A 27558-nucleotide genomic window follows, 5' to 3' on the forward strand; every position below is an offset into this window, starting at 1 on the left:
TGCTGTTGGCGTACCCTTTCATCTCTACTTTTGTGTCCCTTACTTTCCTAGCATAACCTTTATATTTGGCTTAGTAGCTTTAGTTAAAGAGGCCAGAAAGCACTTTTTCTGTCCTAGTTTTAGTGCAGTTTTGCCCCTAGACCAAAACGAGAGTGAGCCTTGTCCTGGGCCCCCTTACTTGAGAGCGTCCAGCCATGTCTCCCTACCAGCTGTGCATTCCTATGAGCTGAAAAATCCATGGGTAAAGGGGACATACTCATCCATGCTCCCACTCCTCCAGCTCCTGGCTCACACACAGGCAGACTAAGCTTACAACACAAATTCCAAGGACAAACGAGTCTAAGCCCACTTCCAGGGCCAGTGCAGGCTGCGTCCTTGGGTCTGTCCTCCCAAAGGCTGACCTTGCAGTTGGTTGCACACCCCCGGGCCTGCTGCGTGCCCATGGAATGGCTATTTGCCGGTGTTAACCTCGTGAACTCAGAGAGGCAAGCTGAGAAATTCCATTTGAAGGGTTTGGGCTTGGAGGATACTCTTAACTTAGAAATGATTTTTAGAAGGGCTCAGGTATCTTAGTTCAGAAAGAGTACCCTATTCTTAAACTTCCCCCAAGCCCCCTTCCAGTCCCAAATTTCTTACTGGTAAGTAATCTTAGAGTCATAAACTATATATACTTAGTAATAATAACTTGTTTTTGGTGGTAACCTCAGCTCTCCTGAAATGGAACCGCTGATCACCTTCGATGTTAAAGCTGCTTTATTTAAAGGGTGAGTGACTTTCCAGTCAGAGGAAGATTTTAAATTAAATATGAAGATGATAAATCATACCATTAGTATTAATACTTTTATTTGAGGTTTAGGAATAACTTATTTATGTATGTTATTTAAAGTGTTAGCAATACTTAAAGGACTTTGGCATTTTAGACTATCTGACAGATTAATGTTGCGATTCTATTTATTTAAAATGTGTAATTGACTTATAATTCCAAATTAAAAGAAGACTGTGAGCAAGTGTGTACGTGGTGTTCTAATATTTAGAAGAAATGGACTCACCGGATTCATAAGTTACCATTAGATTTACAAGAGGCACTCACGTGCTTTGGAAGGTTTTTATTACCAGGAACATGTACTTGCCCGGTCAGGCATTTGAAATGCTTAAAATTGAACATATTAAAGCTATTAATGCAGTTTAAAATACTCAAGGGAGGTTGCTGGATACAAAATCAATATTAGGAAAAAGGAATGGTGTTTCTATATTCCAGCAACAAGAAAATAAAGTGGCCCCACACAAACAGGTACGTGGTACGTGGCACAGGCGTACTGCAGGGACGTGGGAAGAAAGACCATCTTTCCAATAAGGGCAGCCAGGACGACTGTGTAAAAAAAAAAAATGCAATTGGACTTCTGATTCACACTAACACAATAGTGAGTTCCAGGTGGGTATGAGATCTAATATGAGACAAACGATGAAGTTACTCAGTGATAAACAGGAGAATATCTTACGACTTTGCGATAGAGAAGTGTTTCTTAATGAGACACAAAATGCACTAACCAAAAAGTAAAGATTAGGAGGCTGAGGAAGCTCCCAGCAGCAGCAACACTTCAAGGGCTGGAGAGGGTGGCTGGTCAGCCCCAGCGTCATTTTAAGTCCAGAAGAAGCTGGTCCTTCAAATAGGCCCAAGAGGGTGGCACTGACTATTTTTGCACCCACTGAAGTAGCTTAAACATACCTAAAAGGACCATCTCCCTGGAGGGCAAGGAAGTGGTATCTCTAATAAGTTAATGGCATCTGCACCCACCTGGTGGGAAGACCAGCAATGATTTTGGGTCCCTAGTCACTGCCATTTCACCCTTGGGACACGCAAGCCAACGTAAGGTCATAAAGGAGAAGACCCAAACTCGGACCTGAACCGAGTTGGGTGGAGGAAAGCAGCCCAGGCCCAGAAGCAGGGCCCACTCCCAAGATAGCAGCTTGGAGCTCTCCAGCTATGTCCCCAACCTGTAGGGAGGAAAACCCCACATCCGCTTACACTCAGAAAGGCTCCCACTTCCCTGGGGCCCGACAAGAAACTCTAGAGATAGGGTGTTAAATACTGTAGTTTCTTTCAGCCCAAGGGTGCGGGGTGGGGAGAGGGGTTGTTGTACCCCTGAAGCTGGCTGTGCAGAGGCTGCGCTGCCGAGAAGACCTCAAGGGAGCGACCATGGTGGGGCTTGAAGTGGCATCTTCCATGTCCTTGTGCATCAGCGACCTTTTGCTAATTGGGCATCTAGAAATGACTAAAACAGTATCAGAGTTTAAAGCCACTGAGAAAAGAAACAGTGCGATGGGGGGTGGAGTACAGGAGGTCTCTGGATACCCACCCACTTCGGACCGTAATGCCAATTACCATTCATGAATTTTGCTCTCTTTATAGGAGCAAATTGTCCCCCCCCCCCCATCAGCCTTTGCTCTTCACCAATGATGTGGACAGTTCCCTTCACAAGCTACGGTTCTTCCTATCTGTCAATCCACGGACTTCTGCAAGACTTCAACATTTATCCAGATCTATCCAGGTGATGGGGATTTTAAACGCTCCATATGTCTTACTCTATCCCTGTTAACGGTGGGAAGAAGACATGCTCCAGAATCTTGGGATCATGGGTTAAATTCTTTAATAATACCTTAAAAACCATTTTCAAATGACAGGTTCATATAAATGACTCTCGGCTCTGGTTTGTTTCTGTCACCTTTTCAGAAAAAAGTCAATCGCTTCGGCACACCAGAAATGGAGAGAAAAGTTTGCTCAGGCCTCCTTTTATAGAGCTTCACAGGACCTCTGACCTGCATTCACAAACAATTTGCAGGAGAAACCTGGAGACCTTAGGCCAGAAGATTAAGCAGCTTGGCAGTGGAGCCTCAACTGGCCAGTTCCATGATATGAGCCAGCAAAGTCCATGGGCTGTCAAGAGCCACGTTGCTTTACCTTGTCAGGCAAGTGTTTTTCGAAGTCTGCAAAGCACTCCAGCCTCAATTCCCACACTTCACTCGTGTTGGACCAGCTGTTAACAGAGGGGAGGGTTTGGGTGGTGTAGCTACTGCCTTGAGTGCCTACCAGCATTATGCCAGGTGCTAGAAATAGCTCCTTCATCATAAAAATGTAGAAAAGAAACAGTTGCTTTTAGACACTCGCCTGTTGGCCTAGCTGCTGAAGAGCCCACAGGCGGTACCTGCCCATCTCCACTCCTTACCCAGCACAGACAGACCTGCCAAAGACAGTTTTCCCCCTTTCAATTGCCCTGCTGACTTGAAACTCTCATGCCATGTAACTCTGTCAAGTACTTCTCGTCTACATCCTTTAAATCGTTTGCAGTTCTAAAGTCCTTATAAGAAAGTTGTTTGGAATTCAGAGCATTTCCACCCCCCATTAAAAAATGTCACAAATCGTGGCTAGCTTTTCAAGCCTAAACACACTAACTTGTTTAACTTACAATGAAATGTTCTAATGGTAGAAATAAACTGTCATTTGTAACTATAGTCTTTTTCCTGAATAGGTAAGGAAATGATTGGTGAATTCCAAATTGGGCTGCCAAGAGGAATCCTGACATTGCAGTGTGGGCCCTGTGATCTACCTCCCTCTCCCACGCCCTCTGTCAGCCAGATGAACAGAAAGCTCTCTAGTTCTATTTTCTGGGGAGCAGAGGGAGGAAACCAGAGATGAGCTCAAAGGCCTTATAGAATGAGGAAAGGATGAACTATAGCAAGAGCTCCTGAGCAACAGTGAGAGAACTTCCTGCCTTACTCTGTCCCATCTTTTTTCCTTCCCATCCCTGAGGCTGAAGGCATGGTTCACAGTCAGGCTGGACACTGGGAGGAGCAGCAGGAGTTTCTGCACCTGTGGGCCCCATGGGGGTGGGCATCCACTTGGAAAATGTGCTATACATTCAGGATGGCCTGTATTGGAAAGATGCAAAAACTCTTAGCATCCTTTTCTCAACCTCTAAGTTGCATTGAGAAATTACTGGTCTTTGTATTTTTCCTAAGCCTTGCGTGTTTTGAAAAGTACATTGGTACCAAATTTTTTCTACAGTTGTACCAAAAACAAGATAACAAACCTGTATTCACATCACAATGTAATTTTTATAGGACTTAAAAAAATTTTACAAGGCAGAGTTGGGTAAAACATCTGAATTAAACTTAGCAATCATGTGCTGAAAAAGTAAAGATTGCAACATTAATTACATTAAGCACTTCTGTTCATCAAAAAATACCATTTAAAGAATTAAATACAAGCCATAGGCTGAGAGAAGATATTTGCAGCCTATGTAATGAAACTGTAACCACACCAAACTTGTTCCAAATATATAAAAACTGTTTAAATTTGGTAAGGAAAAAGGCAGAAAAACCAATAGAAAAAATAGATAAATGGTTTGATCATGCATTTCCCAGTAGAGGAAGTCCAGATGTCTAGCAAACATTGAAAATGCTATCAACATACTTAGGAAGCAGAAAAAAATCAATTAAAATAATGAGATGCCACTCTATGCCCTCCACATCAGCAAACTTTTACAAGTTTTACTATACTACGTATTGGTGAGGAGTTCTATTTGGTGGCCATGTACTATCACTTGTACAGCCACTTTGGAGGACAGTGGGGACTATCTAAGTTGAAGATAGCGATGCCCCGTGTCCAAGCAGTTCCACCCCTGGGCACATCCTTTAGAGAAGTGGTTCCCAAAGTGGGGTTCCTGGATCAACCGTGTCAGCATCGCCTGAGAACATTTTCAAAAGGCAAACTTGGCGACCTTTATTAAAATTACACCCATGTTGATTTGGGTGGTAAAGTGCTATTATATAGCTTCTGCTATTCTGGGATCCTATCATCTCCACGGTTATTGGGAATCCTAGTTCTGTAACAGCATCTCTTCCCATCAACCCTGGCCTATGGGGGAGAGCCACTGCTGAGCTTCTCAATGACGCTGGTGCCCCTCGGCACCCACCACTGGTAACTTTCTTATTTCTTGATGCACAGAGTCCTCTATGCTCTTCAGTGATCATAGCTGGCTGAGAAGATTTCCAGTCTTACACAGTAGGCCCTCGTCAGCGCACCCACTTCTGTTGCCTTTCCTCCGCAGTCTGACAGCTGGCATCTCTACTTGCTTGCGTATGGACCACTGCTTTTCAGATCTCCCAGAGACACTCCTATTATGCATTAGAACAGTCCGTGTGACGGTATTGAATCCTGTGTCATGGGAGAGTGCCTCCATGTTGATAAACTTTCCCTTGGTGAGCTTTATGTTCTGCCCCCACCTCGATTCAGCATCTCCTGATTCACTTCAAGGCCTCTTCCTCTGGCTCCCGGCAGGGCACGCTAGTAAGATTCTGCAGTCTCTGTGGTGTGTCCGCGCCCTCTTCCTTGGCAGGCTCCGGTGCGGTCACGCTGAAAGCCGGCCCTAGGTACCAGTGGGGTGAGCAGGGAGGCAGATGCGTACAGATCTTCAGGGAGCGCCAGCACTGCCTCGTAAGGGACCTGTCTCACTTGAGGCATTTGCAAAATCTTCAAGAGATGACCTCTATCTTGCAACAAAGAACAGTTGCCCACTTCAGTAGATCCAGAGAGTTCAGGAGAGTTTGGGACTCAAGGCACTCAAGTGAGCCCCCCAGAAATCACCTGGAGTCTTAGGGTCCTATTTCTTTCTGATGAGTACCCCGAGTCTGGGACAGGAGACTTGACCAGGCTGTGAATTCAGCCTTCTCTGAACTGCTGCTTCTCTGACAGTTAGGTGCTATGCTCTATCTCCTTCTGGCTGTAGGAGATGAAGATTTTTTAAATGCCAAGGAGGTCCTCTGACTCTCACACTTTGCTCTAAGTTGCTGATTAATATATTAGATACTGTTATTTTCTCTCTTCAGTGTATCAGTGGCGCTTAGCAACAGGCTCCCAGTTCCAGCGTTTACAGTTACTGCTTTGGTTTCCTCCAGGATTCTCAAAGTACAGAGACAGTGCACTAGCTATTGCATCTCTTTCCTTTTATTGGCCATCAAACTCACCACAGGTGAAAGGTCTTAGCGATTTTGTCTCTATAGTGTGCCAGGAGCTGACATTGTAACAGGGTGCAGCCAAGGGGGGGTGGCAAATAGGGATTTGTAATGGTGTCCAGAAGATATTAAATATATATATTTATATACGTATAAATATATATACATATATACATATGTAAATATATGTATATATGTAAATATATATACATATATATAGGGTGTCCTCACCCCCACAAGTCTGAGCTGGGGGATGTGACGCATGGAGCAGGACCATTGAGACTTGTTTTGAATAGCAACAGTTTTGTAGATAACCTCTAGGATGGTCGTTTAACATATCTATAACCTTTAACTGGTTTCGTAGATATGTTAAAAAGCTGTGGCCATGCTTTGAGCCAGGGGGGTGGGACTGACTTCAACGCATGATGTAACTGGGAGGCAACTCCCCCTGGTTACAGAACCTGAATAATAGCTTGGAGATGATTGGCTCCATACCACAGGGCCACACCTGCCTGGACTTACTATGGCAGCCCAGTAAAGCTGGAAAAATATGGGAATGATGGCAGCTGTGGCCAGTTGTGGGAGGAGTCAGAAGATTGGCGCTGGGATTTAAACCCAGGCGTGGCAGCCATTTGGGGTCTTTTGGGACCCCGCAGCTTGGGCAGAGAAGAACCACGGACTTCTATTTCTTTTTCTGAGGTACGGTACCCCGGACTGGGCAGAGGAGGAGGAAGGACTGTGCATTTGTGGGTATTTTAAAGGACTTTGGGATCTCAATGAAGACATTAAGTTATTACTCTTAAGTTTGTATAACTCTTTAAATAAATAATCCCTTTCCTTTTCACCAATCTCTGGCATTGAGAGACATCTTTCCCTGGTGGTGGGCAAGGCAAACCTAGTACAGGGTAGGGGACTCCCGGAGCACAAGGGTGGGTCCATTCCGTAATAGTATATCATTTGCCACACACCCCCACCCTGGGTCTGTTCTGTAACACCATTACTCCACCTACAACTAGTGATGGGGTTCTTGTTGCTCTCTAACCAGCAAGTGAATCAATTCCAGAACCTCATTCTTGAATTTTCTTAGGATTAATTCCAGTACCAATTGTCTCAGGTTGAGATTTCTACTAGCAGAGCTTGAGACCAGGGCGCTTGTGCAAATGATTTATTGAAAGAGTGCTCTCAGAGGGGGAGTGAGGAAAGACAAATAGGGGAGGGGAAAGGACTAAGCAAGGTCATGGGGTCAGCTGGTGATGCACTTCAGCCTGATTCTGTGGGAGGTCTGGAGCACGAATTGTACCTGAATGGTTCCATGAGTCACTGCCCGAATAATTTGTCTTTTCTTTGGTTTTCCCCTGCCCTAGAAAGTTATCTGATGTTCCTTGTATTAAGAAATGACTCAGTATTGGATATAGAGTTAGAACTAAAAATATAGCCTCATAGTGTATTTTCAATCCACCCATATACTCCCCTAAGCCTTCTTTGAGCTGGAGTAATGAGTGATCCTGAGCTCTGATCGGTGTCCTAATTCTTCCCATACAACCAGGGTTAACTCAAAGTGCATGAAATAGTTTTAATCAGATCAGAAACAAGAACTATGGACCCAAAAAGAGGTCAGAGAGGGCACAGAAGAGGGATAGACAGAGGGACAAATAAAATTACAAACAGGTTAATCTGAAAGCCTATTTTATAGGAACAGGTGTCCTTTTAAGTCCAATGTGGGATTGATTTTAAACAATTTATTAATCTTAATTGAAAATGTATTGTTTCTTTCAAACTCTGTAGCCATATTTCTCCTGTCTGACCCTAATTAAGAGCTAATGAAGTTGGCCAACAGCCACAAAAGATTAGTATGAAATAGATCTTGTCATATTTTAACATATAATTCTATCTGAAACTATTTCTCTCTCTACCTTTAGTCACAAGAAAATTAGCAGCAAGTGAACTAAAATTTCCTTTTATTATTTCTTTTTTAAAATGCCTTTAATTTTTTTTAAAAGAGAAATAGGAAGGGAAAGAGAAATATCAATTTGCTGTTCCGCTTATTTGTTCATTCCTTGGTAGCTTCCTGTGCGTGCCCTGACTGGAGCTCTAGCCTGCAACACGGGGGGATCAGAACCACACTCCAACCCACGGAGCTGTCCTGCCAGGGCCTCTTTTGTTATTTCTGAGGCCTGAGAGTTAAAAAAGAAAGTAACACAAGTGACACACAAAATGACCTAGCAAGTGTTTGACAGAGATAAGTTATAATACTTCTGCTAAAAAATTTAAAACTGTCACTTCCTTGCTGGAACTGAAACTAGCTTACAAGTTGTTCTTCCTGATGCAAATCCATATTAAGCTTTGGATATTAACACAGCACACTCAAGAACAATTCCAAATGAGCACGTGTAGTCTTAGAAAGTATTAAGTAATGAATAATGCTAGATTATTGATAAAGCATTTAATCCAATTTAAAAGAGAGCTGACTTGAGGTTTTTCTCTTTCCTTCGATAAATTCAGTGCTTACATACCAATTCCATTCTTAAATATCTCTTACATAGGTATTAGGTAAAAATTCAGAGACTAGGGGCTCCCAGGACTATAAAGATGAATAATGTAGTGAATACCATGTAATTTGCAATGTAATCATGCTCATAAACAAGAAAATTTACAATGTATTATAATGTAGGATAATATTAAAAAGTGACTATTCAAAGAATGGGCAGGTTATTTTTAAGAGAAATGATGACGTTTCTAAAAGGAATTTCATTGCGGGTAGGCCGTGCTGTGTTTCGGAAGTTGGCGATGGGCTTTTAGGAAGGTCTTCCCGGTGGAAGGAGAAGTCAGGGAGAACTGCAGGCAGGTGGTGTGTTCAGGGACTGGCCAGTTGAGAGGAATAAAGAAGAATAGGAAAGAAGACAGTGACCAAAGTGAAATGGTATTATGGAGGAAATTCATATCATGGCAAATAAAAGGGTTTGAACTTAATCTGTACGTAATAGGAACTCACTGATGATTAGGGGACCAGGGAGTAATTTAATTGAACCTGTGCTCTGAATCAATGAGTAATGACAGTGGCCTAGGAGAATGTGAAAGTGGAGACAGACTAGTCAGGCTCTGATGATAATGTAGGTGGAAGATGAGGTCGAATGTTGAAGAGTCTTGAGATATTAGGCCCTCGGGACGAGGACAGCTTGTCCTCCAGTACCTTTTCCCCCTTCTTCCTTTCAGCAAAGACTAATCCCCACCTTCTTGCAGCTGGATGGGGCCATGTATTTAAGGATGGGCCAACAGATGTAAGTGGGAACAGCTTGTGCAAATTCTGTGAATGATATTGAAAGAAGAGGTTTCTCCTGTCTGTGGTTAGGATGTGGTGCTATAGACTGAATGTTTGCCCCGCCCCCCAATTCACATATTAAATTCTAATTCTCCCTTTGGGTGAAATGTTTGTTCATGCCTTTTTCTTGTTTTATAACTAGATTATTTACAATTGAGCTTTGGGAGTTCTTTTTATATTTGAGATTTAAGGCCTTTGTCAGACACATGGCTTGCAAATCCTGCATTCTCTTTGCAAGGAAAAGTTTTTAATTTTGGTAGTTTATTCATTTCTCCTTTTTATGAGTCATGATTTTGGTGTCATGTCTAAGAACTTCTTGCCCAGGCTTGTTCCACAGAATATAGAAGTGATTAACAAGAAGAAGGCACATCACATCATAATCAATCTATTGAAAGTTAGTGATATGGAGAAAAATCTTAAAAGGAGTTAAGAAAAAACTATGCTAAACACGAATTCAAGGGACTGAAAGGGGAGTTACAAAAGGAATGGTTAATATGTTAGTTTTCGTGTACCTACCTACACGCGTGCACATACACACACGGAGTTGACCTCACACTGCTGGGTTGCCGGTTCAGGAAACTCTGTCGGGCGGATGCTGGAGCTTGAAGCCAGAGGGCGGGCAGGCAGGAGAGGAAGATGGAGAGTGAGAACAAGCTGGAGCTTCCCAGGACAGCCTGGAACCCCTGTCTGTTCCACCACCTCAGATATTGAAGGGGTGAGGGTCCTGCAGAATCTGAGGCCTCTCTTGAAGGAGCTGATGGCTCAAGAGCCGAAAAAGGGAGATCCTGGGGCAGATGGAGCACTCGGAGGTATGGCTGTGCCTCCCACCAGCGAGGTCATCCCACAGATCAGCAACAATGTGCGCGGGCTACAGAGATTTTCCCCAAACCCCACTCAAGACTATCTCCTGTGGAACCTCCCTAGTTAGAGGAGTTCTGGGAAAGAGAATTGAGCCTGGCCATCACACGCGACAGTTCAGTTTATTTTAGCAAAATTTTAATAAAGTGGACATGGTGATAAAGGTATCTGAAAATCACCTGGCAAAAGCAGCATGCGTAATTGGTAGGTTGAGATCTAATTTGTTGTGTGGTCCATGCTCCAGAAGAGTTTCATAAACTCTGCTTTACGGAGGGAGAACACATCCGAGTGGGCCCCAGAAGAAAACAAGTCCCTTCTGGCTGGGATTTTGACAAGGGTCTATTGAAATAACATGGTGAAGGCAGGGTGAAGAGCACCAAGAGGAAAACCGAGGCATCCAGAACAAGGAGTGGAAGGAAGCCTTTCCTTCCCATGCCTGAGGGAGCTGTGCTGATGAGGGAGCGTCTACTGCTGGGAGCTCGGTGTCACCTGCAAGGACTCGAGAAGAAATACCGTGGCCCAGTCCCATCCTGCCAAAGCCTCCTGGGGCTCAGAGCAGCAGATGGTATGGCTGAAAATGGATCTGGGAGGGCGCACAATGAATACCTAATGATATCTCATTCAGCCATACTTCCTAACACTTTACCAAAGAGCCTGAAATAGTTGTGACCAGAAATAATCTGGCATAGGGTTCACATTTTTGTGAAACTTGCTCTTTTCCACTGGTTTTGAAACCTATCACTGTCTTGACAAATGCCATTAATTTTCATTTTTCCTCGAATGGAACACTGTCCTACAAATTACTTTCATACAAAAAAGTGACTCATCTCTCAATAAAGGTGATTTATGGAAATCTGCCATGTTCTCACTCTGATACTCATAATGTTTGGGAAGGTTCTGGGCCACACTGACTCATTGTCAGGCATTGAAATGCAACCTGACTATTCCAAAGGTGAAAGTGTATACTGGGTTAATATGCCAGTCAAGAAAGCAAGTCGCCTGGCAAAGTCAAAACACAATACACTTAGTTCAAAGAGCTGGTGGATTTACCCCTGGCTGGTGTGGGTCAGTGGATTGAGTGCTGGCCTGTGAACCAAAGGGTCACTGGTTGGATTCCCAGTCAGGGCACATGCCTGGGTTGTGGGCTAAGTCCCCAGTAGGGATGGGTGAGAGGCAACCACACACTGATATTTCTCTTCCTCTCTTTCTCCCACCTTTCCACTCTGTTTAAAAATAAATAAATAAACTATTTTTTTTAAAAAGCTGGTGGATTTAAACTCATAAAGTCAATGCCATAACAAAATACCCATATTTTGCTGGTATAATGTGCACTTTTTTGCCCAAATTTTTGAGAGAAAAATAAGGATGCACAATATTCATGGGTAGTACTAATTCTATATCTATATAAATGTTTTTAATTCTTTTACTTATGCATTAAAAATATAACTCTAGAGAGCAATAATGAAATTCGTATGCAAAATAATCCCCTGGAATATAATTGATTTCATTTCTTAATATAAATTAAAAAATTGAATTAAAGTATTAAAATGGCCCTGGCTGGTGTGGCTCAGTGGATTGAGTGCTGGCCTGAAAACTAAAGGGTCACTGGTTGGATTCCCAGTCAGGTCACAGGCCTGGGTTGTGGGCTAGGTCCCCAGTAGAGGGTGCACAAGAGGCAACCATGCATTGATGTTTCTTTCCCTCTGTCCTTCCTTTCCTGTCTCTCTAAAAATAAATAAAATCTTAAAAATAAAAAAGCAGATTTTTTTCCTGAAAGTATGGGCCAAAAATGTGGTTGCACATTATATATGGCAAAATACGGTACCTCTCAAGTGCAGTCTTACCTTAAGTGCGAGTTTAAAAAGTCAAGCATTAAGTCTGGCTATTTCTGTGGACTGTATTTGGGGGTCACCCTTCCTCACTCCCTCCTTTTCTTCCTTCTATTTTCAAGCACTTTCATGTACAATGTCTTATTTAATTCGGAATAAAGGTGTTATCCCATAACACAGAGAATAAAACTGGGGCCCTTTAATGCAGAGGATGAAATGAGGAATTTCAAATAACTTGCCCACTCTCTCCAGCTAGAAAAAGCTACAATCTGCAAATTAAAAGCAGATAACGTACTTCCAAACACTTCCAACTTTAATAAAACACTTAAAATAATAGTTTTAAAAAAACCACTTACCTGCTTGCTGACTCTACAACCTATACTTTCTGTGACCCGTCATCCTAAAAACCAGTCTTCTGACTTCATGCCTCTGAATGCCCTGCCTTGCTAGAGGGATGTGGCGTGTTCATACGGCCTTATAGAAAAGCCTTTTTTATTTTTAAAACATCTCTGCAAACTTATAAGCTCCATTGTGATTAAAAAACGCAAATGGAAGTAGTGACCTTTAAAAGCCACTCTTTAAGCTGAGAGATAATAAATTGGTTACAGGGACAGCAGTCACCAAAAGCACCTGAAACATACATAACCAGCTCCTGAACGAGCTCGAAAGAGGAACCCTGCTGAAAGTGTGCTTGCATATTTAATCTTCTTCGACCAGCTTTGGGGAGTGCAGGGTAGAGCATACGTTTTTCTCAGACACATATTTTCAAGCAAGTCTACTCTCACTTGACACTTCCCCTCCATTCCCAATGATAATGATAATGGTATTTATTGAGTTCTGACTACCTGCCAAGCAACGCTCCTCAGATATTTATATACTAAATGCACCGAGTCCTCATATGGACCCTATGAGGTAGGTGCAGGTGATGATGGCATAAATTACAGATAATGAAGCAGGCAAAGGGAGGTGAAGTGACTGGCCCACTCACCCAGCCAATATTGGCAGAGCCAGGCTCCAAGCCCAGCAGTCTGAGTCTTAACCTGTGCGTCTCATTGCCCTTTGGCCAGGGTCTTCATCAATTTCCATCAGAGGTACTCCCGTTCCCCTGTCACCTTCCTCCAGAGCAGGAACCGGGTACCAGTAGAGTGCCCAGTACTATAAACACTCAGCAAGTGTATAACAGGTGAAGGAAGGAAGGATGGGTAAAAAAATGAATACACAAACAGTGGTTTTGAGAGGTCAGAAAAAGAAGCGATTCTTTTAGAGTGTTGGGGGAGGAAAAAAGGGTTATAATGAGGAGACTTGACTAATGATAGAATTTCAGGAGGCAGAGATAAAGAAAAGGAAAGTTCAGGTGGAAAAACTACAGAAGTAGAGTCAGAAATAGGAAAGCCTGGAGATACCTTCAGAGAACAGCAAGTTCCACAAGTTGGCAGTGGCTTAGTCGTGGCCTCTAGGAAGGGAACGCAGGGAGAGAAGTCTGATTGGGTAAGTTGAGGCTCGTTTGCTGACTGTTTTAAATGGCAGGCTGAAGGAGTGAATGACAGCTTAAAGAACCAGAGGCCTCTGGAGGAGATTGAAAGAAGAGGTGAGAGGGTGACCACCGCCAGGACTGCGCTTTAGGGAAACTAGAATGGCAGTAACGTAGGAAATTTAGAGCAGGGGCTGCTGGCCTGGAGTCCCTGGAAGAGTTTTAGGGAGACTGTAAATCCCTGAAATGAATACATTTTTTTTTCTATATTTGTGCACTTTTCTGTTGAGATTATCCATAACTCAGTGATTTAAAAAAATTGTGGCACCGCCCTCCCCCCTCCCCCCACCAAACAGGACTACTTCGAGGAAAGAGTCCAAATAGAGGTCACCTTCCATATATCTAAATATTTTAAAATTATAAATGAAGTTAAACTGTTAAATAAAATGTCTTTCATCCTATCTTGGCAAACAAAGCCTAACAATAAGAAAACTGAAAAATATGTGACTGAAAGTTGGCAAAGTATCAAAAATGACTAAATTTAACTTTATTGAGCATGTTTTGAGTATTGATGAATCATCAATGTTTTGATGAATAAGAAAATATAATTCATAGATTATGGCACATTTATTCCATGTAACTTGTTTTTCTTGCCTTCATTTCAGCAAAACATCATGTTGTTATAGGATTTCATATAATTTTGTTCTATTGGCAGTAATATCTAAATGATTTTACAAAATGAATAGTGATGATCTTCAAACTTTAAGTTTATTTTCATCAAAATGTAAATTGATGTAAATTTTAAACAATATTTTAAACAATATGTCAAAATGATCTATTAAAACTAAAAAGTAATTAAAATAACAATGAGACGCCACTACACACCTATTAGAATGGCTAAAATCTGAAACACCACCACAGACGCTGGTGAAGATGCTGAGCCGAGAAGCTCTCATTCATTGCTGGTGGGAATACAAATTAGTAAAGCCACTTTGGAAAACAGTTTGGCATTTTCTTACCAAACTAAACATATTCTTGTCACGTGCTATGGCAATCATGCCTTTCAATAGGTGAATAGATAAACAAACTGAGCATGTTCATACGATGGGATATTATGCAATAACAAACTGATGAGCTATCCAGCCATAAAAAGATGTGCAGGAACTTTAAATGCATACTGCTAAGTGAGAGAAGCCAATCTGAAAAGTCTACATATATAAAATTCTAACTGTATGACATTTTGGAGAAAGCACAACTAGAGAGACAATAAAAAGATCAGGGATTGCCAGTGCTCTGGGGGAGAAAGTGGGATAAATAGGTGAGCACATGAATTTTTTGAAGCAGTGAAACTTATTCAGTATACAGTATTAGTGGATACATATGGATACGTTTGTCAAAACACACCGGAGAATGTACAGCACAGAGCGAATCCTAATATAAATATATTAGGGGCATAAACTTTCAGGAGTGTTTTCTCACCCTGCCTAATCTATCTCTTTATCATCATGAAATGACTTTATTCCTACTAATATTTCTGCTCTGAAATGTATTTGTCTGACATTAACAGAGCTAGTCCTGTTTTCTTTTGATTTGTGTTAGCATGCGTATCATTCCATCTTTTTGTTTTTACCTATTTGTGTCTTTATATTTAACAATTGATTTTTTTTTTTTTTTAGGCAGCATTTAGCTGTGCTTTGCTTTTTTATCCAATCATCCCATTTCTGGTTTTTCATTGGGGGTGATTAGACCACTTATATTTAATATGATTATGTGTTAGGTAGAAATCTAACATCTTGCTATTTGTTTCATCTGTTCTTCATTTTCTTTTTCTGCCTTCTTTTGGATCAGTTGAGTATTTTAATTCATCTGTTTTCTTCCTTGCTGGCACGTTAGTTATAATTCATTGCTGTGTCATGTTATTTGCTTTTATGTTTATAGTACACCTCATTAACTTACCACAGCTTACTTTCCAGGGACATTGTATCACTTCACATATAGTCCAAGAAACTTATAATGAGGTACTTCCATTTCTGCCTCCCAGACATTGTGCTGCTATTGTCATATGATTCACATTAACATATTTTATAAACCCCACACTATATTGTTATTTTGGTTTAAACAGATAATTATCACTTAAAGACATTTAATTTAAAAATCTTGTGTATATTCATGGAGTTACCATTTCCATTCTTAATTTTTTTCGTATGGACTTCCATATTTCTTTCTAGTGTCATTTTCCTTTTTCCTGCGGACCTCCTTTTCCATGACTGACAGTGTGAGTCTGTTGGCAAGGAATTCTTTCAGTTTCTGTATGTCTGAGAAAGTATGGTTGATAGCTGACAGGGTTTTTCCTTAATACTTTTTACTTTAGTCCTCCACTGTTTCTCTGGTACATTATTTCTGATGTGAGATTTGCTGCCATCGCTCTCTTTTAACATCATTTTTCCTGTCCAAATAATGTATCTTTTCCCCTCTGGCTTCTTTTAAGATGTTCTCTTTATCAGTGGTGTTGAGTAATTGCTTATGATGTGGTTGGTGTACTTCCTGTTTCTCATGATTGGGTTCCTTAAGCTTCTTGGATCTAGGGGGTTTATATATTAAACAACAGAAAATATAGTCATTTGAACTTTTACCAAAAATCACTGATATACTTGTAATTAATTTTAAATTTTCTTTCTGTGCTTTATTCTGGGTAGTTTTATTGCTCTGTCTCCAACCTCACTAATCTTTCCTTCTGCAATCTGCAATTTGCCATTAATTCCACTAGTTTGTTTACTTTTAACCCCAGACATTGTATCTTTTATCTACAGAAGTTTGGATCTTTTAAATATTTTTGTCTCAACTTCTTGAACATACATAATATAGTTATAATAACTGTTTTAATATCCTTGCCTGCTGGTCCTAACATTTTTTTATGCATTCTGATTGGTTGATTTTCTCCACATTATAAATTGAATTTTCCTGCTCTTTAACATGCCTGGTAGTTCTTGAATGGATGTCACAGATTATGTATTATACCTTATGTATTATACCCAACTTTGTTGGGTGCTGGATAATTTTGATTTCTCATAAACATTCTTGAACTTTGTTCTGCTATATTACTTGGAAACAACTTTTATCTTACTGAGGCAAAATTCTTCTGACCTCATTATTCTGTGATAAGAAATGTTCCAGCCTGGCTAGTGGGAATAAACACAATTTATGGTCCTTTGTGAGGAACTGTTACTTCCGTTCATTTTAAGTGGTTTTTCCCACAGCCCCAGCTAGTCTTCTCATGCACACGCACTGATAAACTTCCTGTTAAATACTCAAGGGGACCCTATACTGATCTCTAGTCATCCCTCTCTCTCTCCAGTACTCTCCAGTACTATGAATTTTAGTCACCTTGGTCTCCCTGGACTTTAGCTTTATGTCCTCAACTCAAGGAATCTGTCCGGTTTCTCCTTCTTTGTGCCATGTGCTGGGAAGGCCCTCAAAGCAGTAATCTGGGGCAGGCAGTGCTCACTGTGTATATTTTCCATTTGTGCCTCCATAGTTACTACTACATTCACATTTGAGAGATGTATCATAACATTTCAATTCATTAGCACTAAATATGATCACAAGTATTCAATGAAGGCATTTTCATCAAAGTAAACTTATATTTTGGCATTTTATTTTAGGGAGAGTTTTAAAATTATTGACCAATTAAAAGCGTAGATTGATTCCCTGAGTGGTGTGGCTCAGTGGGTTGGGTGTCATCCTACAAACCAAAAGTTCACTGGTTTGATTTCCAGACAGGGAAAATGCCTGGGATGTGGGCCAGGTTCCCAGTTGGGGGTGTGTGGGAGGCAACTGCTTGATGTTTCTCTCACACATGGATATTTCTTTTTTTAAAAAAAGATTATTTATTTTTAGAGAGTGGGGAAGAGAGGGAGAAAGAGAGACATAGAAACATCAATGTGTGGTTGTCTCTCGCGTGCCCCCTACTGGGGACCTGGCCCACAACCCAGGCACGTGCCCTGACTGGGAATCCAACCAGTGACCCTTTGGCTCACAGGCCAGCACTCAACCCACTGAGCTACACCAGGCAGGGCTTCACACATGGTTATTTCTCTCCCTCTCTTTCTCCCTCCCTCCCCCTTCTCTAAAAATAAATAAATAAATAAATTTTTTAAAAAAGCAAAGATTGATGAGCTTTCCAGTCCAAGATGGCTCCTGAACTTCCTGTCATGGACATACTGAATCTGTTACTAAACAAAAATTGGAGTTCGGCTGCCTGTTATCATAAAAGCCAAACTCATGAGGCAGATGCTGGTGTAGAAAGGAAAGAGGTTTTATTCAGGTGCTGCATGATCTGGGAGAATGGCAGAGTCTTGTCACAAAGCCCATCTCCTCAGCAAGACCAAGAGAAGAGGCAGTGTCCAGAGTTCCTGCTCCAATTTAAAATACAGCCCTTTGAAGGCTACAGGAGGCTGCCAAATGGTCATCCCTATAGTTTAGTTTGTTCTCAGCTGCTATTCATTTTGGGTTCCCTTCTGGAGCCTGCATGTGGAGCCCACATGGCCATGGGCCATGGGCTATGGGCCTAGCGGCTGCTAGGGCCACAAGGTCACATGAACGCACAAAGAGTGCATCACCAGTGGGTGAGAGAGCCTTTCTTTGTTACCTTGGGATTATATTAACTTGGTTGTGGGATGGACCAGGTGCATTCTCAGGTTTTGCAGGCAGTCCCTTCTTTCCCCTGGCTAGACTCACAGGCCTCTTTTTCCCAGAACCTCCCCTGCTGCCATTTTGACTTCTATGGCACATGTGACTACCTTCCTCTGGTCCCACGCACCGCCCCCCACCCCCAATCTGGTACTGGAAGAAGGTGGAGAGATTTTTCCTCTATCTAATTATCTTGCTAGCTTTCTGGGAACTCAGTATAAGAAACTCCCTTGCCATCATCTTGGCCAATGGGGGAGACTCCCCTGGTGCTCCACCATCTCCATGCCCCTCATGTGCTAGTCCGCTACTGACAGAGTATCTGAACCAAAGGCCTAAGAGAAGGAACTCTTAAAACTCCTCAAGGCCTCTCAGGCAGTGTTGAGAGTGGCCTCAGTGGTAGGGGCGGGCATCTATAGCCAGAGGCAAGGCGTTTGCATGGAGTGTGGGGCATCCATGCTGGGGCAGAGCATCTACAAGGCACATGCTCCATTACCCAGGCAGCACGGCCTCACGCCTTGTGGAAGTGCAGCCTGGTGCTGCAGCTGTGAAAGTCAATGTCCTTGCCATGACCCCAGGTGGTTGGCCAAGGCATTCTTTGACTGGTTGCATGACCTCAGTACTCGAACCCTGAAGAGCATGGTTCGGTGCACAAGCAGCTCCCAGGTCCCACTTTCATGGCCTAGCTCTATAGCCCTGTCAGCCCCTCCATTCCCACCCTCAGCCCGCTCCCAGTGTTGTTCCAAGCTGGACCCTCCTTGGCCATACTGTCAACCAGTAACAATTCTACAGCTACACATGGAAAATTCACTCTGAAAAAAATTTAAAAAATAGCTGAGACTCCTACACATTAGATGACCAAGAAAAAAAACCCAAGCCCAAAGGGTGGGGAAAGCTGAAACACACTGTCACTATAAACTGCACACACAGCACAGTGATATACAATTGGGAGAAAACTCAGTTCCCAGCTTCTTCCTGAGGAGCCATAGGTTTGTGCCCCACCTAGTGCCCCAATTATTAAGACTTCCACCAGAGAGATGGGCCTCCCAAATGCCTACCTCTGACACTCAATGGGGCTTTTGTCCATGGAACCACCAGGCTTAGAAAACAAGGAAAGAATTCTTAGCAGGCTAGCAATGACTCATCTTGGGACTATCCCCCCAGGACTCAGCACAGAGGTGACAGTCAGAAACACCCATCTTCCAGGTTTCCCTGAAAGAGGCCTATTTGCATATCTTAAATGCTGCAGTCTGAGGTTCAGGCTCCTAATTTAAAATATAGCAAGTGGCTGACTGCGGTCCTCCTCAGAGGCCAGGACAGCCTATAGAGGCTGTCTCTACATTCTCCCTCCGGCCAGCTCCACATTGCTGGTATCCCCGTGGAAAGAGCTTGTGCAAATGTCTGATGCTCTGACTTTTCTAAATGCTGCCCAGGGGATGCACCCCTCAATCACCTGGCTCTGATGGCCAGGGGGACATCAGTTCCAGGTCCCACAAGATTGTAACAAACGAAGAAACACTTCTTAACCAGCTATACAGTTATACCCCTCAGGGCACAGCACAGATGGAGCACGCAGAGATGCCCATCTTCATCTTTCCCAGGACTATTATAAAAGTTGCACCTAAGCATCAGGCTTTCAATCAGCCTGCATTGAGGAGTTAACTGAGACCCTCTCCTTTGGGACACTGACAGGTCTTGGTACATCCTCAACTACTGGAAGCCACTAAGAACAAGAAAGCTTAAACAATCACAAAGGTCTGAGAGACAACCCAGAACTGGGACTGCACTGAGTCCAAAGAGAGCCATACTGAGACATGTTATAATTAACCTGTCAAAAGTTAAAGACAGAGAGAGAATCTTAAAAGCAACAAGAGAAAAACAACATACTATATACAAGGGAAACCCCATAAGATGATAAGTATTTTATTATTTCAGCAGGAACTTTGAAGGCCAGAGGGAATGGCATCATATATTTAAAGTACTGAATGAAAAAACTTATCAACCAAGAATACTCTCCCCAGCAGTTTTTCTTCAGAATCAGTTTTCCAGACAAGCAAAAGCTAAAGGACTTGGTCACCATGAAATTATCCTTATAAAAAAAATGTTAAAGGAACTCCCTCAAGCTGAAATGCTAATTAGTAACAGAAAAACAAATAAAAGTATAAATCTCTCTGTAAAGGTAAATATAAAAATTACACCTCAGCAGTAATCATCTGGGAGCTTTACGAATCAAGTTTTATTACTCTTAAGTCCTATGCAGTACATGCTACAATTGGGGCCATACAGCAGCAAGGTCACAAGTTGAAAAGAGAGATAGAGGAAGAGGGAGAGACAAAGGGGTGTGGGGGCTGGGGAGAGAGAGAGAGAGAGCGAGAGTGAGCACACGGGAGAGTGAGCAAGCGTGCACTGGGATTCTGCCTTGATTGGGTTTGAGGATGGGTGCCTGGGGTTTTACAGGTTTGCCACTTTATTGGTGAATCTGAAATATAAGAGTGGGAGTTAAAGCATGAAGTGGAAAAGCAGGATCACTCAAAGTTCAGTTATCTTGGTCACCCAGGGCTTTCTAAAAGGGGAACTTACTGGGTTAAGTGGCCTGGCTCCTTATTTGTGTTTAGTTGAGATGAATGTCTTTGAAATGAATGACTCGGCAATCATAAGCTTAATGCCAAACAATTACATTACAACCAAAGCTAATTATCAGGTACTTATGCTATACACACACACACACACACACATACACACACAGAAAGTCAAAAGATGGAAAAAGATATCCCATGTAAATGAAAATAAAAAGAAAGCAGGGTAGCTTATACTTATGTCAGACAAATTAGACTTTAAATAAAAAACTGTAATAAGAGACAAAGAAGGTCACTTGATAATAATAAAGGGGTCAATCCAACAAGAGGATATTACATTTGTATGTACTTATGCACCAAACATAGGAGTAACTAAATATATAAGGCAACCAAGAACAAACCTGAAGAAGTAGAGAGCGATATAATGAGAGTGGGTGAATTCAATACCCCCACTTTTAACAATGGACATATCATCCAGACAGAACACCAACAAAGAAACATTGGATATAGGTTACCCGTTAGAGCAGATGGATTTAACAGACATTTATAGAACATTTCATCCAGTAACAAAAGGATACACATTCTTCTCAAGCACACATGGAATATTCTCCAGGATAAATCATATATTATGCCACAAAAGAAATCTTAATAAATTTAAGAAGATTGAAATCATATCATGTCTTCTCTAATTATGATGGTATGATGCTAGAAATTAATTTGAAGAAAAAACTGAAAAATTCACAAATATGTGCAAATCAAACAACACAATACTGAGCTACTATTGGGTCAAAAATCAATCAAAGAGAACTAAAAAATGTCTTAAATAAAAATAAAAAACAACATACCAAAAATCTATGAGATGTAGCAAAACCAGTTTTTTTTCTTAATGTAGCATGCAATAAGCAGCTACATGAAAAAAAAGAAGGCCACCCTGGTTGTTGTGGCTCAGTGGATTGAGTGCTGGCCTATGAACCGGAAGATTGCTGGTTCTATAACAGGGTGCAGCCAAGGGGGGCGGTGCCCAAATAGGGATTTGTAATGGGGTTCAGAGCTCAAGGTATCCAGAAATATTAGAAAAAGTATATATATATAGGATGTCCTCACCCCCACAAGTCTGAGCTGGGGGATGGGATGCATGGAGCAGGGCCATTGAGAGTTGTTTTGAATAGCAACAGTTTTGCAGATAACCTCTAGAATGGTCGTTTAACACATCTATAACCTTTAACTGGTTTCATAGATGTTAAACAGCTGTGGCCATGCTTTGAGCCAGGGGGATGGGAGTGACTTCAACCCATGATGTAACTGGGAGGCAACTCCCCCTGGTTACAGAGCCTGCATAATAGCTTGGAGATGATTGACTCCATACCACAGGGCCATACCTGCCCAGACTTACTATGGCAGCCCAGTAAAGCTGGAAAAATACGGGAATGATGGAAGCTGTGGCCAATTGTCAAAAGAAATCTTGACATAGAACAAAGCTAGAGACATCACACTTTCTGATTTCAAGCTACTTTACAAAGCTATAGCAATCAAAACATGGTATTGACATAAAAACAGACACATACATTAATGGCAAAGAATAGAGAGCAGAGAAACATGCACACACATCTATGGTCAACTAATTTAGGACAAAGCAGTCAAGAATATTCAATAAGGAGAGTCTCTTCAATATGTGGTATGGGGAGAAATGGACCGCCACATGCAAAATAATGAGACTGAACCCCTATATCATACCATGCCCCCAAATCAACTCTAAATAGATTAAAGACTTAAACATAAGACCTGAAACCATGAAACTTCTAGAAGAAAATATAGAAGTTAGGTTCCTCAATATTTCTTTGCAATACTTTTTGGGCATTTGACACCAAAAGCAGAGGCGAAAAAACCCCCCAAACAACCCAAAAACAAAAATAAAGAGGTGGGACTACATAAATTTAAAAAGTTTTTGCACCTCAAAGGAAAACTATCAACAAAGTGACAAGAAAACCTACGGAATGGCAGAAAATATTTGCAAATCATGTGTCTGATAAGGGGTTAATATCCAAAACATATAAAGAATTCACGCAACTCAATAGCAAAAACAAACCAACAACCAATCTGATTAAAAATGGGCAGAGGACCTGAATAATCATTTCCTAAAGAAGACATACAAATGGCTAACAGATACATGAAAGGTGCTCAAATCACAAATCAAAAAGAAATGTAAACAAACAATGAGATATCACTTCACATCTGTTAGAATGGCTATAATCAAAAAGACAAGAGATAGGGGAGTGGGAGGGGAAGAGGGGGGAAAGATACAGAGAATAAGTAGCATAAATGATAGGCAGAAAATAGACAGGGGGAGGGTAAGAATAGTATAGGAAATGTAGAAGCCAAAGAACTTATAAGTACGACCCACAGACATGAGCTATGGGGGGGGGGGATGTGGGAGGGAGGGGGTGGGCAGGATGGAGTGGAGTGAAGGGGAGGAATGGGACAACTGTAATAGCATAATAAATAAATATATTTTTTTTAAAAAAGGAAAAAAAAAGACAAGAGACAACAAGTGTTGGCTGTGAATGTGGAGAAAGGGAACTTTTGTGCACTGTTGGTGGAAATGTAAATGGTTGGAGCCACTGTGGAAAATAGTGTAGAAGTTTCCCAAAAAATTAAAACAAGAATTACCACATGATCTAGCAATTCCACTTCTGGATATTTATCTGAAGAAAAAAAACAAAAAAACTAACTAAAAAAATATATATACTGTCACACATACATTGCAGCATTATCCACAATAGCTGAGATGTGGAAACAACCTAAATGTCAACAAATGAATGAATAAAGAACATGTAGTGTGTATATGTGTGTATATATATATATATATAAATAGTGATCAGCCATTAGAAAGCAGGAAATTCTGCCACTTGCAACAACATAGATGAAACCTGAAGACATTATGCTAAGGGGAATAAGCCAGACAAAGACAAATGCTTCCTGGTATCATTTATATGAGGACACCCCCCCCACCACCCCCCCAAAAAAGTCAAACCCATAGAAACAGAGTTGAAAACTGCCAGGGACTGGGGTGGTGGAAATAGGAAGAGGTAGGTGAAAGAGTACAAATGCTCAGCTATAATATAAATAAAGTCTGAGGATCTAATATAAACACAGCGACTGTAACTAACACTGTATAATACAATGAAATTTGCTAAGAGAGCAAAACTTAAATGTTCTCACATGAAAAAAGATAAATATAGGAGGTGATGGGTGTGGTAATTAACCAGATGGAGGGACCCTTCGCAATGTATACGTATATCGCTTGCACACTTTGAACACTCTAAATATCTTACGATTTTATTTGTCAATTATACCTCAATAAAGTTGGAAAATTTATGAATTGATGATTCAAGATGCATGTAGAATTCTGAAGGAAAAAATCATAGCAATGATAATGAGGATCATTCAAATGAGTGATCTTATTGCCTTAAAAATAGAGAGAATCTTACAGGTAACAAGTGAAGCACAAAATGCCCCAGTGCATTTTTCTAGTTTTAGAACAAACAATTTTGATTTCACTTCAATGAAACATTAAATCAATGCTTATTTTAATATTATTAATTTTGTACTGTTAATATGTAGGTTGGTTTGGATTTTATATTTTGTAGCCATAGGAATTTATACTATCTGTAAGTAAGTAACACTGTATTTATATGGTTAATATTTGGGTAACATTAGAGTGAAATAATTTGTCAGCACCGGGTGCCATACATTTCTTCTCCTTGAGGAGGGGTCTGCTCATTACTGAAGTTGGCAAGATGACAGACCAGGACCGTGAAAGACATGGGTTTGAATAGGTCATGTCCCCCACTTACATTTGCTAGTAATCAACTCTGATTTGCATGGGGGCATTTGTTTTGTAAATGTGTCTTTGGTGGCTAGGGATGTAGAGTTGTGGCAAAAGTTCCTGTTTCATAAATTACCTTTGTTCATCGCCAACCTGCAGAAAATAGGGCTTAAAGAAATCAGCTGGAGCGGCTTGCTTTCAACACCCAGAGCTGGTTATGCAAGGTCATACTAGAGATTCCTCCTCACCCTCGGGGTACACAGCAAGGTAAGGAGCTGTGGCCTGAGGAACATCTGCCAGCTTCTCCAAGGTTTCCCCAAGATCATCACCCCAAAGGCAGATATTCTCAAGGAAAGATTTTGCCCACTGAATTTGTGAGTTCACTGTTCGGATTTCAATGTTTTCATTATTATTTTAGTAAGTTTATCTTAAAAACATTTTGAAAGATGTTTGATTTTTGTGGTGCCAATATTATACTTCTACATTTTCTTAAGGGTCACAAAGGGATGCTGGCTATGGTCCCTGAACTCAGAGAAGTTCAAAACCATACTGAAGGAAGGAGTCAGCCCGTCTGAAGAGTGAGTTAAAGGAAACAGAAGACGGATAAAGATACGGAGCTGCAGCAAGGGGATGAAATGGATGAAGAGGAGGAAAAAGAGAAGAATACCACATCTCAGCCCCAAAGTAAGGCTTTTTGATGTATGAATATATAGTTTCTAAACAGATTGCACAAATTCATGTCAATGAAAAAGATGTAGATGTAAAGATTGTTTAGCCTGTTTGTGAAAATTACACCTGTTGAGAACTTAGTGAATTATTCAAATTCAAAACCAGTATTTAAAGGTTTATGACTAAACTATCATCTGTAAAAGGCATGGCTTATTTGTCATGTTCTGCTTATACTTTTCTTTCACTTTTATCAGTTCCGCAGGATAGGGCCATGGTGCAAAAGGGTTTTACCAGAAATGACTATTGAGTAACGGTCTCATCTTAAAATACTTTTGCAACTTGTCATGCATAATAGCAGTTGCAGAAAAATTGGTTTCCCTTAAGCGCTATTAAGCAGATCAGTTCTGCCTCTAGACCAGATTTTTAAAGCCCATGCTCTTTCTCATTCTATTTGTATGCATACAACGGGCAGTACATGCTAAACTTCAGGACTCTTACGAGTACGCCAATATCTAAGAGGAAAGTTTTCCCTTAATTGCAATTTGGGTTAATATAAGAATACAACAGTGTCATTTAAGGAATTCCAGGCAGGGAAAACATTTAATTAAATCAAAATAGTACAACTTCCACCACTTGATTTCTACCTCCTTGTGTACCAGGAACAGCAAAATAAGCTTACAGAACAACAAAAAGTTTGCTTTTCTATGAATTACTTGTTAGATTCTTTTTAAAGTAATTTTTCTAAGCTTACTTAGAATTTTTCATGGGTTAATGGATTTATTGAATTTTCATGGAAATCAGAATGAAAATGAAATGCTAGAGGAAGAACACCAGTGTTTAGATTGGCTTGCTCTGGAAGCCTCCCACACTCAGAAGTGGTTCTTGCATAGCCTGTAACTTGGATCTGGACTTGAGGACAGTAGAGGGATCATGAGTAGGAGCTAGTGGTGACCTGGTGACTCACTTTATCCCTCAGGATTATTTTCTGTTCTTTCATCAGTTTAAGAACCTCTGCACCTCGAGGTCAGGTGCCCTCCTTTTCTTCTATGGCAGTCTTAGCCATCTGTGGAGGGAGGGAGGGAGAAACTGGAGAGAGAGAGAGAGAGAGAATGAGTGAATAAGGAATTGATTGGCTCACTCAGTCGTGGGGGCTGAGAAGTCCCATGATCTGCAGTTGCAAGCTGAGGCCCCAGGAAAGCTGGTGACCTAATTCCAATCTGAGTTTGAAGGCCTGAGAAGCAAATGGTGTAAGTTCCAGTCTGAAGGCAAGTTGAAGGCAGGAGTTGATGTCCCTGGTTAAAGACAGTCAAGCCAAGAGAGAAAAGATTCTCCCCTATCTTGCTCTTTGTTCTATTTAGGCTTTCAATAGATAGATGAGTCCCTCCCACACTGGGAAGGGCAATCTGATTTACTTAGTCTACCAATTCAAACCATTCTCATCCAGAAACACCTTTACAGACACGCCGAGAATCACGTTTAACAAACCACCCGGGAGTCCTGTGGCTCAGTCACGTTGACACATACAATTAACTATCACAGCTTCCTAACTGATTGGCCTGCTCACATCCTTATCCCCTAATCTATACTTAACACAACAGTAGGGAAAATAAAAAGCACATCACAGGTCTCCTCTGCTAAAAATTCCTTAGTAGCTTCCCTTCTCAAGCAAAGTAAGATTTAAAAACCATATGACCATCAAGACCCTACATGTTTCACCCCCTACTCCTCACCTCACCACCTGTCACTCTGTCCCTTCTCATTCTGTTCCACGCACACTGATACTATCCCAAGACACGGAGCTTGCGCCTGCCTCAGGGCCTTTACCTTTTCAGATCCCTCCAGCTCGAAATGGTCTTAACCCAAATGTCGTTTCTCCCCTCAAGTGTTTTCTCATCTTGGGAGACTTGGTATATATTCTAACCCCTCATCCTTTCTATTTTGCTTTAGTTTTAAATAAACTTAATTTGGGGGGGAATAGTTTTAGATTTACATAAAAATTGTGAAGCACGGTGCCCAACCCGAGGCCCGCGGGCTGCATGTTGCACTGGATGGCTGTGAAGGGGGCCCAGCACAAAATCACAAATTTACTTAAAACATTGAGAAGTTTTTTGTGATTACGTGTCACAATGTATTGAGTGTGTGACCTAAGACAACTCTTCTTCTTCCAGTGTGGCCCAGAGATGCCCAAAGGTTGGACACCTCTGCTTCCACAAACCTCATTCCCATTTTCCCCTATTATTACCATCTTACATTAGTGTGGTACATCATCACAACTAAGCAACCAATCCTGATACTTTAGTATTAACAGAAGT

General features: G+C 41.3%; 1 protein-coding gene across 2 annotated transcripts in view; it reads left to right on the top strand.

The window, feature by feature from the left end:
* The first annotated feature begins 6602 nt into the window (after positions 1 to 6602).
* STX11 (syntaxin 11) overlaps positions 6603 to 27558 on the top strand; it is a 51517-nt gene continuing 30561 nt past the window's right edge. The window contains exons 1-2 of one of the 2 annotated variants that reach the window (XM_071219652.1): positions 6603 to 6711; positions 25072 to 25261. In XM_071219652.1, coding sequence (XP_071075753.1) covers positions 25213 to 25261 — 49 coding nt within the window. In that variant the 5' untranslated portion in view covers positions 6603 to 6711; positions 25072 to 25212. Of the gene's footprint in view, positions 6712 to 24795; positions 24952 to 25071; positions 25262 to 27558 lie in introns of those variants that run through there. The other variant, XM_024552207.3, reaches the window with a different exon arrangement.

This window comes from Desmodus rotundus, chromosome 11, assembly GCF_022682495.2.
Source record: "Desmodus rotundus isolate HL8 chromosome 11, HLdesRot8A.1, whole genome shotgun sequence".
NCBI lineage: Eukaryota > Metazoa > Chordata > Mammalia > Chiroptera > Phyllostomidae > Desmodus > Desmodus rotundus.